Source organism: Ailuropoda melanoleuca, chromosome 11 (assembly GCF_002007445.2).
Source record: "Ailuropoda melanoleuca isolate Jingjing chromosome 11, ASM200744v2, whole genome shotgun sequence".
Taxonomy (NCBI): domain Eukaryota; kingdom Metazoa; phylum Chordata; class Mammalia; order Carnivora; family Ursidae; genus Ailuropoda; species Ailuropoda melanoleuca.
In genome coordinates, this window is record NC_048228.1 from 7,276,230 (window position 1) to 7,291,762 (window position 15,533).

General features: G+C 40.7%; 1 protein-coding gene across 3 annotated transcripts in view; it reads left to right on the top strand.

The window, feature by feature from the left end:
• The window catches only part of UBE4B (ubiquitination factor E4B), a 118,316-nt gene that overhangs the window by 80,162 nt on the left and 22,621 nt on the right, over nucleotides 1-15,533 (top strand). For all 3 annotated transcript variants that reach the window (XM_019799093.2, XM_011224247.3, XM_011224248.3), the window contains 10 exons: nucleotides 1,483-1,539; nucleotides 2,081-2,197; nucleotides 2,296-2,394; nucleotides 2,974-3,087; nucleotides 4,535-4,733; nucleotides 6,734-6,872; nucleotides 11,049-11,148; nucleotides 12,401-12,528; nucleotides 13,387-13,485; nucleotides 14,376-14,611. In XM_019799093.2, the coding sequence (XP_019654652.1) occupies nucleotides 1,483-1,539; nucleotides 2,081-2,197; nucleotides 2,296-2,394; nucleotides 2,974-3,087; nucleotides 4,535-4,733; nucleotides 6,734-6,872; nucleotides 11,049-11,148; nucleotides 12,401-12,528; nucleotides 13,387-13,485; nucleotides 14,376-14,611 (1,288 nt within the window). The remainder of the gene's footprint in view (nucleotides 1-1,482; nucleotides 1,540-2,080; nucleotides 2,198-2,295; nucleotides 2,395-2,973; nucleotides 3,088-4,534; nucleotides 4,734-6,733; nucleotides 6,873-11,048; nucleotides 11,149-12,400; nucleotides 12,529-13,386; nucleotides 13,486-14,375; nucleotides 14,612-15,533) is intronic.

A 15,533-nucleotide genomic window follows, 5' to 3' on the forward strand; every position in this document is an offset into this window, starting at 1 on the left:
TCTTGGTCAAAAGACAAAGGCCTCCATTATGACAGACAATAGTTATATTTTATACCGTTATTGCTGCTTGTACAGCCGAGAGAGTGCAGTGTGAGGAAGGACAATGGGAGCAGGAAGAGGAAGACCACCAGAGCTGGAATCAGAAACAATCGTGATTGTTCTCTGGCTCCGTTCCTCCCGACATTGCTATACCCTGGAATCACCTGGGGATCTTTAAAAACACCTGATGCCTGGCTCCCACACATTGTGATTCTGCTGGTCGCGGGTATGGTGAGGATGGGGCCTGGCGTTGGGTTTTTCCTAACGTGTAGTACCGTTTGGGAACCCCTGCCCTGTGCAGGGAGAACTCTTCCTTCTCAGTGGCACCTCCAAGACCTGTCAGTGCCTACATGCATTGACTGAGAAGCAGCTTCCGCTGGCTGGCTCGGGAGCTTTGGTAGCTATGTTCAAATCACAGAAAATGAAGTTCACTGTTAAAATAGCGTTTGATTGGAACACACCGGCTGTGTTAAGCTGTGTTTATGTCCCTAAAACCTACTTTTCCTGATTCTCGAATGTGAGAATGATTGCAGCTCCAAAGGAAAATGTTGGAGTTCTCAAAAATATCCGAGATCTTGAAACCAAGTAATGCTTTTAAATATGTTCTGAATTTGGTAGCTTATTAGACTGTAATGATTTAAAGTCCTGTTCGGCACTGGCAAGACTAGCCTCTCAAGTTTATGAAGCATAGCTTTTTTTTTGACATGGAAAGATGTTAAGTGAAAAAAATCATTTTTTGTAAAAATACACACATTTATGGATGGCTCAGTTGGTTAAGCAACTGCCTTCAGCTCAGGTCATGATTCCAGGGTCCTGGGATCGCCTGCTTCTCCCTGTCCCTCTCCCACTTCTTCTGCTCTCTCACTCGTGTGCTCTCTCGCAAATAAATAAATAAAATCTTAAAATATATATATATATATATATAAATATATACATACACATTTATTTCAATGTGTATAGGCACAAAAATATGGCTGGAAAGCTGTTAACTAAGATATCAATAGAGGTTATCAGGATAAAGTTTTTGAGTGATTCTTAGTTTCATTTTGTATTTCTATTTCATCTGAAATTATTTTACAGTATGCAGGTATTAGCTATTCATCAGAAAAACAATGGAACTTAGTGTTTTGGAAGGAATGAGGATATATTTATAACAGCTTTAGAGCTATTCCTTGATATTACTCATGGCAATCAGTTTAAGATGGAATACATTTAAATGACAGTTTCTGCAGGGCACCTGGGTGGCTCAGTCGGCAAAGCAAGTGCCTTCAGCTCAGGTCATGATCTTGGGTTCCTGGAATCAAGCCCATGTTAGGCTCCCCACTCTGCGAGGAGTCTGTTTCTCTCTCTCTCCTTCTCCCCCCTGCTCGTTCTCTCTGTCTCAAATAAATAAATAAAATCTTTTTTTTTTTTTTAAGTGACACTTTCTGATCTTATTTCTAGGCTTTAGGTGAGCTTTGTGAAACCAAGTTTGGGAAGACACACCCTGTGTGCAATTTGGTGAGTGCCTCGCTGATGGACTTGCACATACTTAGTGGACTGTAACTCCGAAGATATCCCTTAAGTAACATTATGTGAAAAAAAAATCTCTTAGAGGACATTAGATTAGATGTAGGTTACACGTCTGGGTGGCTCTCAGTAGTTAAATTGGTTAACCCTGTATGTTATTGCTTGGGATGAAGTTACTTATTTTCTTCCATGATTTTTGTATAAGTATTGTGCAAGTAGGAAAACACGTCCTATGGAAGAATTTACTTGAGTCCTTTGATAGCATAAAAAGAGTTTGTCTGAACTCTATCAAAGAACTTCTCGAAACATAAAAATCAAAAGACTATCTTATGAAACTGTAGAGGAGTTGGAGGCTTTTGCGCCTCCATCTGAGATGAGAAAATACCAACGGGGATCCTAGCACGTTCGTGAGCCGTTGTACTGGTGGCAGAGCCCCAGCTGAACAGGATGGCTGTTGAGAACTCGTGCATTACATTTTCCCCTCACTTGCTGACTTAGCAGCTTGACTTGCCTCTTCCATTTTTTTGCGTAGGTGGCTTCTTTGCCGTTGTGGTTGCCTAAATCCTTAAGCCCTGGCTCTGGGAGGGAGCTGCAGAGACTCTCCTATTTGGGGGCTTTCTTTAGCTTCTCGGTCTTTGCAGAAGATGATGTAAGTACAGTGGCCATTTGTACTTTGCTGCTCTAATGTTCAGATTCGTTCCTAAATGTACATTATATATCGATGGAATTTTTCCCTTCTCTTCCCAGGCTAAAGTGGTTGAAAAATATTTCTCAGGGCCTGCCATTACCCTGGAAAACACTCGCGTGGTCAGCCAATCACTGCAGCATTACTTGGAGCTGGGAAGGGTAGGTGTTTGGAAAACGAATTCAAAGGACGAGTAAGAGAGAGGCTGGATATAAGTAATCTGTGTCTTGAGTAATCACTGCCACAACGGTAGTATTGTGGCATCACTGGGGACTGGTTCTGAGGTTAGTGGCCTTGCTCGCTCTCCAGGCTGCTCCAGTAGGCCTTTAAAACATGAGCGTGAGTGAGCGCTGTTAGTTTGCACGTACTCCTCGATGGCTCATGTGTCTCAAGTGTAGGTTGGTATATCTTCAGTTCTGAGACTTTTTGGCAGCAAAGTTAGAGATTAATGATAGCATGATTAAGGTAAGTCTGATCCTGTCCCGAAAAGGCAGTAGCAAAGGCCATTTTATTAGAACGATAACTACTTGCCTCCAACACCATCTGCTGTCATGCGAATTGTCTTGACACTGTTGAATTTGGACACTTGTGTTCCTCTTGTAGTCAGGTTCTGTTAAAATGAGCAGGAGGAGAGGAGAGGAGAGAAAGGGGGATGAAGCCCAGCTGTTCCTGAAGTCAAAAGGAATCATTTTTAAAGTCAAGTCTTCATTTTTTTTCTTCCTTTCTAAAATAAATTCCAGCAAGAGCTTTTCAAGATTCTGCATAGTATTCTGTTAAACGGTGAGACCCGTGAGGCTGCTCTCAGTTACATGGCAGCTGTCGTCAATGCCAATATGAAGAAAGCACAGATGCAGGTAAGATTCCTAAAGACCACTTTATTGATTCGTTAAACTCATTCATCTCATTTGTCTACACTCAGTACCTGCCAGCCATTGTTCTAGGAAATGGAGACACGGTGTTGAGCCGGATAGAAAAACTTCTTACCTCTGTGCAGCTTCTGTTCCATAGGCTAAGTGAGGCGGCATATAAACGTATTATTTCAGGCAGTCGTAGAATCTGTGAAGCAAATAAAGCAAGGCAGAAATGAGAGTAACCATGGGGGTGAGTTTCGATCAAGTGGTAGGGAAGACACCTTTAAGGAGGTGATGTTTGGTCAGAGACCAGACCGATGTGAAAGTCAGCCATTGCAAGACTAGGTAATGACTTTTCTAGACACGTGTAAGGCACCAAGGTGGGAGTGATCTAGCTTTGGAACAAGCCCCACATGCAGACTTCAGTGGCTGGGGAATACTGTACAGGGAGGAGAATGGCGGGTCATGGCTAGTGGGGTGGGCAGAGGCTCCATCAGGCTGGGGCCGACGCCGTAAGAGCTGTAACAGGACGCCCCTGAGGGTTTTGCAGCAAGGAAACCACCAAATGTGCTGTGTGGAAAATGGACGAAGATAGGAGGAGGGACAGAAACAGACCCGAGGACACCAGTTACAAGGTTATAAGTGTGTCAGATCTGGTGAGGAGCCTGGTGGCCTGGACTGCCTTGCAAGGATAGAGAAGTTAAAAGGACATCTTTCCTATATTACTAATAAGTAATGAATGAATGATGTGACATTTCTACTAAGAGGAAGAAAAAAGGTATAGAGAAGAGTGTGGGCCTGCATGAGACTGCCTGGGTTTCCTGCTGTGGCCCCACCATTAGTAATTGACATTTATTGACATTTATTTCTCTGTGCCTCAGTTTCCTAAGTGCTAAATGTGGGTAATAATGGTTCCTGACTCTGGGTTTATTATCCATAAAGCTGTTAGAACAGTGCCTGGTGCACCATGGACACACAGCTGGTGTTAACTACCATTATTGTAATTGTTATGTTATTAATACAGGATGTCGCTAATGGTGTCAGCCAGAGAAACTGTTAGTCATATTGTGCTGAGTGAAACTAGGGTTTTGGTGCTCTTGAGGGGAAATAAAGAAGAGAAAGGAAGCAACATTTATTGTGTTTCTACTTACTTAATTTTAAAGATCTTGGGCGAGTCACTTAACTCCCTGAGCCTTCGTTTCCCCTTCTGTAAAATGTGAATAACAGTGTCACTGACTTCCAAGGGCTCTTCTGAAGGTTCAGTGAATGTGTAAAACGCTTCACATAGGATTAATACTCCACAAAGAGCGCCTCCTGATAAAACGACAACGGTGACGTGTATGTCCCCTCACTGACTTTGGGATGACTGTCTGGTTTCCTTTCTTACAAAGTCATGCCAAAATTTCCATTTAAATCATCATTTTAAATACCTTTTTTTCATATTCCACAGACAGATGATAGATTGGTATCTACAGATGGATTCATGCTGAATTTCCTTTGGGTGCTGCAGCAGCTAAGTACAAAGATCAAGTTAGAGACGGTGGATCCCACGTATATATTCCACCCCAGGTGTCGGATTACTCTTCCTAATGACGAGACGAGAGTGAACGCGACGATGGAGGACGTGAACGACTGGCTGGCTGAACTTTGTGAGTGACGTTGCTCATTGTGAGGTCATCAAAACACAGCCCTTTTATTTAAAAACTTTCTGTAAACTTATTTTATTTGGATGCCAGTGATTCCTCATGAATTATTATTTTCTCTTCAGAAAATGAATTTATAAGCCAGAGATACACACTAAAAAATTAGCGCAGTAAAATGTTCTTATTTGGTTTAGCCAAAGTCAAATAGATACATAGAACAAGTGGAAGGAAATATACTATTCAGAGTAAAACCAAAAAGAAAAAAAAAAAAAAGGAAAAGAAATATAATAAAAATGATAGCAGAGACTTAATTATGATATAGATTTTATATATACCAATTAAAGTTCTCATGACATATTTCATAGATCTTGATGCATTGTTGGTATTAAAATATGAATATTTTAATGGCATTACAATTGTTGATCTTTTTCTTTTTATAAAACATGTTATAGACAGGCGTCAAAACCATATGGCATATATTTTTTAATATTACAAAGTCGTTCATGGAACAAGATAGAGATTCCATGCCTACCTGGCAGCGTCATGATCAGATGCATGCACACATTCCAGAGAAACATGTAAACTTTAATAAGAACTAAGTATCTGATGAACAATAGAGTTAGTATTTGGTTAGTGTCATTTGAATGAGTAGTCACTGGTATCATCTTGGAATCATAACATGGACTAGTAAATTCCAGAAGAATCAAAGGGTTAAACATTTTAAAAAATAATATTCATGTATATATATTCTTTATATATATAATATATATATTCTTTATTCTTTATATTTATTTTTTATTTATTCTCTATATATGTATTCCTTATATATGTTCTTTTATTTCTATATACATATATAATAAAAATAATGAAAACATGAAAAAAACAGAGGATTTGACCCACCCTGAAGGAAACAAATTTATAATGGTGAAAGAAATGAAGCGTATCATCAGAGACAATATGTATATAGAGTATCTTAATAGATAAATATGCTTTTTGTAGAGTGAGACAAAATGAGTATGTAAAATTTAAAAATGGGGCAAAATATGTGTCATATGTTGGATAGAATCATGCCTTTCAAAATGTAGAACTGTTATATATAAAGCCCAAATTAAATTCTACTGAGAGAGAGTTTTGTTTTGGGGGGAGAAAGGTAAGCAGTATATAGCATAGAAAATAAAATAAATATTTGTTGGAAAAAACATACATACTAATACGAATTAGATACATATTGAAAGAAGTTCAGGCTACTGTTGTATAATAGAAAAACGGGGGCACCTGGTTGTCTCAGTCAGTGGAGCTTGTGACTCTTGATCTCAGGGTTGTGAGTTTGAGCCTCACATTGGGTGTGGAGATTACTTAAAAATAAGATGTTTAAAAGTAAATAAATAGATAGATAGATAGATAATCCAAAAATGAAGTGATAAGATAAAATGTAAGTTTGTGAAGAAATAGATGGCATTTAATCAATTTATTTAATCAATTCTGATTTATACCAAAAATTATAATACTGTCATTCTCAATAATTTTACATTTTAGAATAGACTCCCAATTCTAGGGGGGAGGTGAGGGAGTAATATTTCATACATAGGTCTTCTAAGCACTATTTATAATAGAGAAAAATTAGAAATGACAGACATGCCCACAGTAGGGAAATGGCTATGGAATCTGTAGATTATTAACATAGTCTAATAACGTTTTGAGTTTCAAGGTGACGTTTCATGACCTGTGTTGAATTTTAGGAATGGTTATATAAAATACATCAGGAAGGCACATAACGGCAGATTGTTGATGTTTGTCCACGCAAACATTTAATCAGATGGGGCAGAAGACCTAGTTATTAAATGGAGCTCATAGGAATTCTGTGCTGCTTATAACTAGTCAGTGTTTTTTAAGAAGCATCTGTAAACTTCTTGAAAATTCAAGTGTAATTCTGTCTTAATCGTGCTTTTTCCCCTGATTTAGTTTTGTTAGAGACTTTATTTAGGGAGTCATGTTATTTTTCCTAGATGGAGATCAGCCTCCATTTTCTGAGCCGAAATTCCCTACAGAATGCTTTTTTCTTACCCTGCACGCCCACCACCTCTCCATTCTGCCAAGCTGCCGTCGCTACATCCGCAGACTCCGGGCCATCCGGGAGCTCAATAGGTATGTGCATGACTCCATGTCCCGGGATTGCCTGAGGTACCACTTGTTCTCACAAAACACGCAGTCCCAGTGTGACCAGTGGATTTGAAGGCGGGGAGTAAATGTGTTACAGTGAACCACCTGCTTCTGCTTCCGTGTCCACGGTCCTCAGTTGACCCGAGTTCTTTACGTGGCAGAGTAACCCGACCTTGGTTTCTGAGAGTTCTCAGCCCTCGGTATGTGGTTACTAGACCTCCGTTAACTTTTTTCACTGAGCATGGTATTGACCAGGAGGCCCTTTAAAGGATCTCCTGGGTTCCAGACTTTCTCCTTCTTCCCTGGACTCTGAAACAGTAACTCTAGTTTCCCTTGATAAACGAGATCATTAATTTCTGCCACCATGGAATTCCCTTTTTTGCATGTTGTCCTGTGACATAAAGAACCCAGAATGGCCAGATAGCAGCTTCAGTTTCCACTTCATTAGCACCGTTGTTGTGTTTCTTAATCTAAGCATTTTCCCCCCCATGTACCAACACCTCCAAATAAACAAATCACAGGAACAGGAAGCAAACACATTTTGAACAGGTCCTCTGGAATAATAATAGTGTGGCCACTGCATTTGGTCCAGGACCTATGTACATGTCTGGCTATGAGAAAAAGTATGTCGTATCTGCATCTGTAACTCTGTATCTCTGGGTATTTATCTTGCTAATCACCTCTTAATGCCAGTAGTTACTCTGTAGATGCTTTAAGATTTTCTTGCTAGACATATTCATGTTGTTGGTAAATGATGTCAGTTTTCTTTCGTATACTTTTTTTTCTGTGCCTTAATATGCTGGCTATAATTTCTACTACAATCTGGAATAGAGGCAGCTTTCTTGAAATTTTTCTGTTGTTCCAATTCAATAAGGGAAAGTTGTTTTTTTATATCTTCTCTTACCAGATGAAGAACATTTCCCATTATTTCTAGTATTTTAAAATGTTTTATTCCTAACAGAAGTTGCATTTTGTTATATGCTTTTTCCGTAGCTGTTAGATCAGAAATTGTTTTCTCCTCTATTCTGTTAATGTGGTTGAATTACACCAACTAGTTTTTTATATTCTTTTTTACATCAACTAGTTTTCTGATATTAAACTAGTCTTTCATTCCTGGAGTAAACTCAGCTTTTATATTATTGCTTTTATAACTCATTGGATGTTCAGTTTGCTAATACTTGTGTTTAGGATTTTTGAGTCTGTGTTCAAAAGAAAGATTGACTTATAACTTTCATTTCTTGTTAAGTCTTCCTCAGATTTTGGTATCATGCTTGCCATTTAGAATGAGTTGGGGGAGTATTCCTTCTTTTTATTCTCTTCGGAAGAGTTTATTCTATAACAGTTATGTTATTTCTTTCTTAAATGTTTGGAAACATTCATTGATGAGGCTGGACTTAGATTTTTTTCTTTATGGAAAAGCTTTTAATTATGTGTTTTACTCAAGTATTAGATATATGACTATTTACACTTTTATTTCATCTTGTGTCAGTATTTCTATGAAATCTAAAGTTTCAAAATTTCTAGGCCTGAAGTTGTTCTTAATATCTTGTTTTTATTATTTTAATGTCTGCAGGGTCTTCATTATTTCCTTCTACTTTCTTTTAGTTTAAATTTGCTTTTTTGTTGATATTTCTATTGCCTGTTAAGATTGGTACTTATAGGGGCGCCTGGGTGGCACCGGGGTTGGGCGTCTGCCTTCGGCTCAGGGCGTGATCCCTGCGTTGTGGGATCGAGCCCCACATCAGGCTCTTCTGCTGTGAGCCTGCTTCTTCCTCTCCCACTCCCCCTGCTTGTGTTCCCTCTCTCGCTGGCTGTCTCTATCTCTGTTGAATAAATAAATAAATAAAATCTTTAAAAAAAAAAAGATTGGTACTTATACCATTCGTTTTCAGCCCTTATATATGCATTTAAGACTGTTTCTTTCCCTCGAAGCCTGGTTTTAGCTGCATCCCTCATTTTTGGTATGTCACATTTTACTCTTCAGTTCCAAATATTTTCTAATTTTTATTATTTCTTATTTGACCTGTGGGTTATTGAAAAAAATGTATTGTTGAAATTCTGGATTCTTGGGGGATTTGTCTGTCTATCTTTTGTTATTGATTCCTAGCTAAATTTCATTGTGGTCAGAGGACATGTTCTGATTTGTGTCCTTTGAACTGTATTGAAATTTGCTTTATAGCCTAACATGTACATGAGTGAATGTTCCTTAAAGGCCTGAAAAGAATGTGCTTTCTGTGTTGCTTGTTGCACAGTCTCATATTTGTCAGTTAGGTCAGGTTTGTTCATCTTTTATTCATATTGTTCTCCTATCTGCTGATTTTATCAGCTTATAATATCAGTTATTGAGAGAGGCTTATACAGTTTCATACTGTGATTTGAATTTGTCTGTTTCTTCACGTTGGAGCCCTGGGATCCCATCTCTTTTACTGACGTTGGATGATCCATTTCGATGGTACCATCGACTGCTTTCCCTCCCAGCCTACTGTGGACGGTCACTATTGTGCTTCTCAAAGATGTCAGTGTTCCCCTCACCTGTGTACTTTCCAGAGCTGCGATACAAGAGATGTCCTCTAGGATATGGGGGACGAGAGGACATGTTTTGAGAGGAGGGGTTGTCTGAGCCAGTCACACATGGTATATCTATATTAATATTCTCAGCTTCTTAAACTTTAGATTCCTTCCTCTGGATTCTCTCAAGGGATACCAGATCTTCACTCAGCATAGGTAACTGTCAATTCCAAGTTTGCGTCCACTAGCTGGGTGCACATTTCAAACCCCTCCCAGCTGCTCAGGATAATCTTGAATCCAGGATCTCTGGTAGGTGTAACCTTGTCGATGAATTTAGTCCTAGAAGGATGTTCGCATGGTTCACTCTTGCTGATCAGGCATCTCCAGGATCCATTCCACACACACTCCTATGTTCTCTCACCACAGGTGTGGTAGGTAGAATAACGATGTTCCAAAGATGCTCATGTCCCAGCCCATAAAACCTGTAGATCTGTCACGTTCCATGGTAAGGACCCAAGGACGTGGAAGGGAAGTAGTAAGTCCAAGTGCTCTGAAATCTACAGCAGTTTGAAAAACAAATTCGTCGCCACATTTGTTGTCATGACCACCCATTTGGAAACTGAACAAGGCTGCCTTGCACTTTGCCTCATTGTTCCACGAGCCTGTCCTGTGTAGCTCCCTAGAGGTGGGCTTTCAGGCCAGTCTGCCATCCCTCAGGGCTTCTCAGCATCTTCCAGTGCCGTCTCCTCCCCATAAGCTGCAGAGACAGGTGCCATGCAGTGGTCTCGGTGGCTGCAATCAGTCAGATCATCATCAGTTTTGGGGAGTGAGGTATGTACCCAGAGTTCACCTTTGAACCTGACCTGGCAGGAAGCTGCTTCAGGGTTCATCCTGACCGTAGAGCCTCTGTCACTGCTTCTGGCAGAACTCCTCCACCACTGTGCTTCCAGAAACACTATGTGGCTGCCATTCCCCAGGATTCACGTCTGCCTTCAGCGAGGGTTCACCTCTTGATGGAAACTAGGTCATGAGCAGATTCGCTGGCAGCAAGGGAGTCTGGGAAAGTGTAGTTCCAAAAAATTTACCAACCTCCAGTTTTCTGTACATTGTCTTGATAGAGAGGGGTTGATAGAGCATTTAGTGAGCCAGTCTTTAAAGTGTGCAGCATATGGCCTGACTGGCAGGTGGTATTTGGGCGAGCATCCGAAGGAAGTGAAGGAGCAAACCAGCCACAGAGATAATCTCAGAGAAGAGCATTGCATGTGGAGGGAACGGTTGCAGAAGAGAAAAAGGAACTGCCATTGTTGAACTAGACTTTGGTTTGGGGTAACTGACCAGGCATAGTAACCTTGAATTTTCACGAGGGACTTCTTTTTCTCCCTCCCAGGAAAATAAGGGAACAATGCATTTCTTTCCAGAAGAAATTATTATATTTCACTAAATCTAAAATACCATTGATTTTAAGACATTCATTAAATTAGGAACCAATAAGAAAGAAGAGTTCTGCCAATGAATGATAAGAAATACTCTGACTTTAAAGGTGCTAAAATGTGGGTGGAAATGTGTATCCGGCAGTCATTGAAATGGTCAAAATGAATAAATACGATGGATCCGCGTGTCCTCTTGTGTTTGACTGTTAGTCCTTGGTTTCAGAACTGTGGAAGATTTGAAAAATAACGAAAGCCAATGGAAAGATTCCCCACTGGCAACAAGACACCGTGAAATGCTGAAACGCTGCAAAACTCAGCTGAAGGTTTGTAAAGTTAATTGGAGTCATTCTAAATCAGCCTCACAGTAGTGATTTTTCCTGCCAGAATGTGTGCCTTGAGTGAGCCACGTAGTGTCCTTTTGCCTTCATTGTTCTTTCCCCTGAAGATGAAACACGGCACTTTCAAACTAGTTGATGATCTCACCTGGGTCTGCATACAGTATTTAAATCAGGACAGACCCTGCAGGTGCTTATGCCAGTGACAACAGGAATTCTTCCTGGTTTGCTTGTCCTCAGTTTGACATCACCTGCCTTTCTTAACCTTCTGCAAGGTTCTCCCCCTCTGCTGCCTCCCAGCCCTGTGACCCAGTGTGCCAGCCATGCATTTTCTTGATGTGTGACCGAATGGATTTGTGGCAATGGGAAGACCTTCCCCGTTCCTTTGTCCCTCCTCCTTCATTTGTCATTAAAAATGATCCACTGCACAGAATCTGACTGTAGACAGGAAGATTTCCGCTGGTGAGACACAGCTGAAGATGGATGCCGGGCAAAGGCTGTACAAGGGAGTGTAGACAGCTTACTTATGCACTTATCTTGTGTTTTTGTTCAAATTATAAATTATAAAACAATATTAGTGGGTTCTGCTTTCTGTTGACTAGTAGGAAGATATGTGGACATTTTAACTTCGATTTCTGGTGCAAGTTAAAATAGATTTATTTTATTTAATAGATTAGACCTGCTCGAGGTGCAGAATACACCAGGGGCCCTTTTCTGGCGTCTGTAGACCCCCATAAGCACCCACAGACATGTTAGAGGAGCCTGGAAACTGTTTAAACTGACGTGCCAATGCGCATGCGTGCGTGGGTTTCCTTCTCACAGCTGTCCTCTGAGGCAGGTGTGGGACCCTCAGTGGACAAGCATTTTGTCCAGGGGCAGCTCATAAGTAGTGACCTGGAATTCAGATGCAGATTTGTCTGGCTTCTTTCCACTAGCCATCTCTGATGCCCATCAACCCTGTCCCCCAGTCAAGCTATTTAAATATAACAATAATAACTACCTTTTTGAGCCTTAACTATGTGCTCAGCTTTCCACCCAGTGGTTTGCGTGGCATACTTTTTTCTCAGACCAAGGAAAGCTTTTGGGACGTGACCAGTGTATTATAGCTAGTTAGAGATGAAGCTCAGCAAAAACCCTAGAACCTTGAAATCCCACCTCCTGGCCCATTCCCTGTCCAGTCATCGCTGCAGGCACTTGGCTACCAACTAATCTGTGGGTGGGGGCATACCTCCTTCCACAGAAACTGGTACGGTGCAAGGCCTGTGCTGACGCTGGTTTACTTGATGAGAGCTTTCTGAGAAGATGTCTGAATTTTTATGGCCTTCTCATCCAGCTGCTGCTCCGCATCCTGGACCCCGCCTATCCCGAGTGAGTGCGCCCCTTCCTTCTCACCTCTTCGCTCCTCGTCTAGGCTATGTTGTGTTCACTGTCCTTCAGTCGATAGCTAAAACCCCAACCGTTACTTTATCAACAATCCATTCTTCAATTTCTAGATTGTACCTGTATAGACTACAAAATCAGTAATATTAATGTGTTTTCCCAATGATTAGAGTAAGAAGAAGGGATGTTAGCACCTATTAGTTTAATTTTGACCTAGTCCTTTTTCCAAATTGGCTATAGATTGATAGAAAAGGGAATCTATAAATTGGAAACTAAAACCTGGAGATAACAGGATATTAGGCCCTTTTAAGCACTGGGTCCAGGAAAATACCCAGCCAGGCATTGTTAGTTTATTGTTACTATGGAATCTCTGGATCAACTGATGTTGGTGAGGTTGGCCCAAGGCCCTCTGCAGGAGTAGAAAATATTATTTGAAGTATATATGTTGTTGCAAAACAGTTCGAATTGCGTAAAATGACCAAATATGACCCTCCTGTTTCCTTCCTATTTGACTGCATTAACCTTAACAGAAAATCAATAAAAGGAGAAACATCTCCTATACACCCTAATACGTTCACTGTCTTCATTCTTCCCTGCTCTTTTCAGGTTCTGGTCTCCTGGCTTGTGTATGTTTTCTGTATTTGTGTTATAGAAGGTTTTCCCCCCAATAAAATACTTACTTGTAATGGCCATATCATAGTCCTTGTAGTTTCAGGTGCCATGGTTTTGGTTTTATCGTTCGTTTGGTTGGTTGGTTTTTTGGGGCTGGGGGGGTTGCTGTTATTGTTTTTTTTTCCAGGTGCCATGATTTTGTTTTGTAACTTACGCTTTTATTCTCTTTGACAGTATAACACTGCCTTTAAACTCAGATGTCCCCAAGGTATTTGCAGCATTGCCTGAGTTTTATGTAGAAGATGTTGCTGAATTTTTATTTTTTATTGTACAGTAAGTGCCTTTGACGTACTACATGGTTCTAGTTTGTTTTTATACTTAGTGTGTACGCTGTATTATGAACTATATTGCAGCCCTCCATTTTATGCCTGAAATTTTACGTAACCGCTGTAACTGAACGCTGCCTGGAGACTGGAAAAATAAATCCAGCTATGGCACCAGGCCAGTTCCAATAATATCTTCTAGACAGAAGCAGGATTAACAATGCTGATAAGAATGTACTCTCTGAAAATTGAGTTGAATTTCTAATAATTGAGTATGTGTTTCTGAGAAACAGAAGGAGCAACAGTTTATAAATATCTAAGTGGACATTCAAAAGCCAGAAATACCCACATCTATATTTTGTACCAAAATTTTTCTCAATTATAACATTGGAGAAAGCTTGCAAAGAAATGGTTTGAGTTTATAATTGACGTTTGAAGTTTTGTTTTTGTTTCTCTTTTAATTAAAACAACTACCAGAAAAAATTTTTAGGGATACCTGGCTGGCTCAGTCGGTGGAACACGTGACTCTTGATCTCGGGGTTATGAGTCTGAGCCCCACATTGGGTGTAGAGATTACTTAAAAATAAAATTTAAAAAAATTTTTTTAAAGTTTTTCTGGAGGCAAAGCTCATTTATGAAACTTACCTCATAATTTAAGGAGGCTTTGGTTTATTTCCTAAAATAATAGAAGTTAATATAACATGCTTCAGCCAACAGACAAAATAGATTTTAAATCTGTCTAGTGATAAAGTAAACAGTCATTGGAAACTCAGCAAGTTCAAGGGAATTCGGTAGCTTGGCTCCTAGACCTCTTGGCCCATTCCCTGCTTGAAGACCCCAGCACCCACCCAGCTCGAGTTTCCGGGACCTTTATTTCTTGCTCTTCTTGCCTCCCTCCAGATACTCTCCTCAGGTGCTTTATGAGCCCTGTACTCAGGATATTGTGATGTTCCTCGTTGTGATGTTGTGTAACCAGAACTACATCCGAAATCCGTATTTGGTGGCCAAACTGGTGGAAGTCATGTTTATGACCAACCCTGCTGTTCAGCCACGAACCCAGAAGTTTTTTGAAATGATTGAAAACCATCCTCTCTCCACCAAATTGTTGGTCCCTTCACTGATGAAGTTTTATACAGGTAGGTTCCGAGTATTCGGGTAGGCAAGGTCATCTAAAGCCAGTGGACGGAGTTACTCTAAATCTGGGAGCTAATAGTCTGATGGCCGCTTACAAGTATAAGCTACTAACGCCATCGCTGGCAGAGCACGTTCTGTTGCTTACTTTTCCCTGAGAGTGGAAATATCCCATTGACCATTCTGCACACTAGTTAGTCCCTGATGATGTGGCAGGATCCACTGTAAGTCAGATGAACTTCCAGCTACTTTTATGAATCTGTCATATAACTCAGAGTTTCTGGAGCATGGGTGAAACAAGGAGCTTATTAAAAATGTTTATTTTGAACCCCGCTCACATCAGTGGAATCAGGGTATCAGGGAGTCGTCTCCCATTCTCTAGATCTACACGTATTTATCGGATGCATGCTAACAGCCGGGCACTGTTCCAGGTGCTGGGTCACACTGGTGAGCAGACAGAGAGCACATCAGACACTCTGCAGGGCAGTCCTCCACTTCTGGATGAACTGGATTCCGAATTTTTATGCTTAATTTGGCTCTTGAACTACAAATGTGTTTTCATAAAGCTGATTACCTTGGGACCTGCTGACCTGTCTGCCAGCAAAGGCATAGGCTTGTACTAATGGCACATTTTCCTTCCAGTTTCTGCATGTTGCAGGAAAGAAAGTGTGTCTTGTCTGTCTTCTCCTGTGTTGAACCTAGCACATTCTGGGCACTCAGTAAGTGTCTTTAGCACTTAGTAGAATGTACTTGCCGTACTTTTGGGAGAGACACTGGCTGTCCGTGAGTACGGCCACTTGCTGTGCACGGCAGCAACCGAAGTTGGACTCCTCCGTGTGACAGCCGTCAGTGATCACCATCCCTTCGCTGTTGACCAAGGCCTGCTCCTGTTCATCTGGATTTGCTGCTGTCACCTCTCTCTTTACT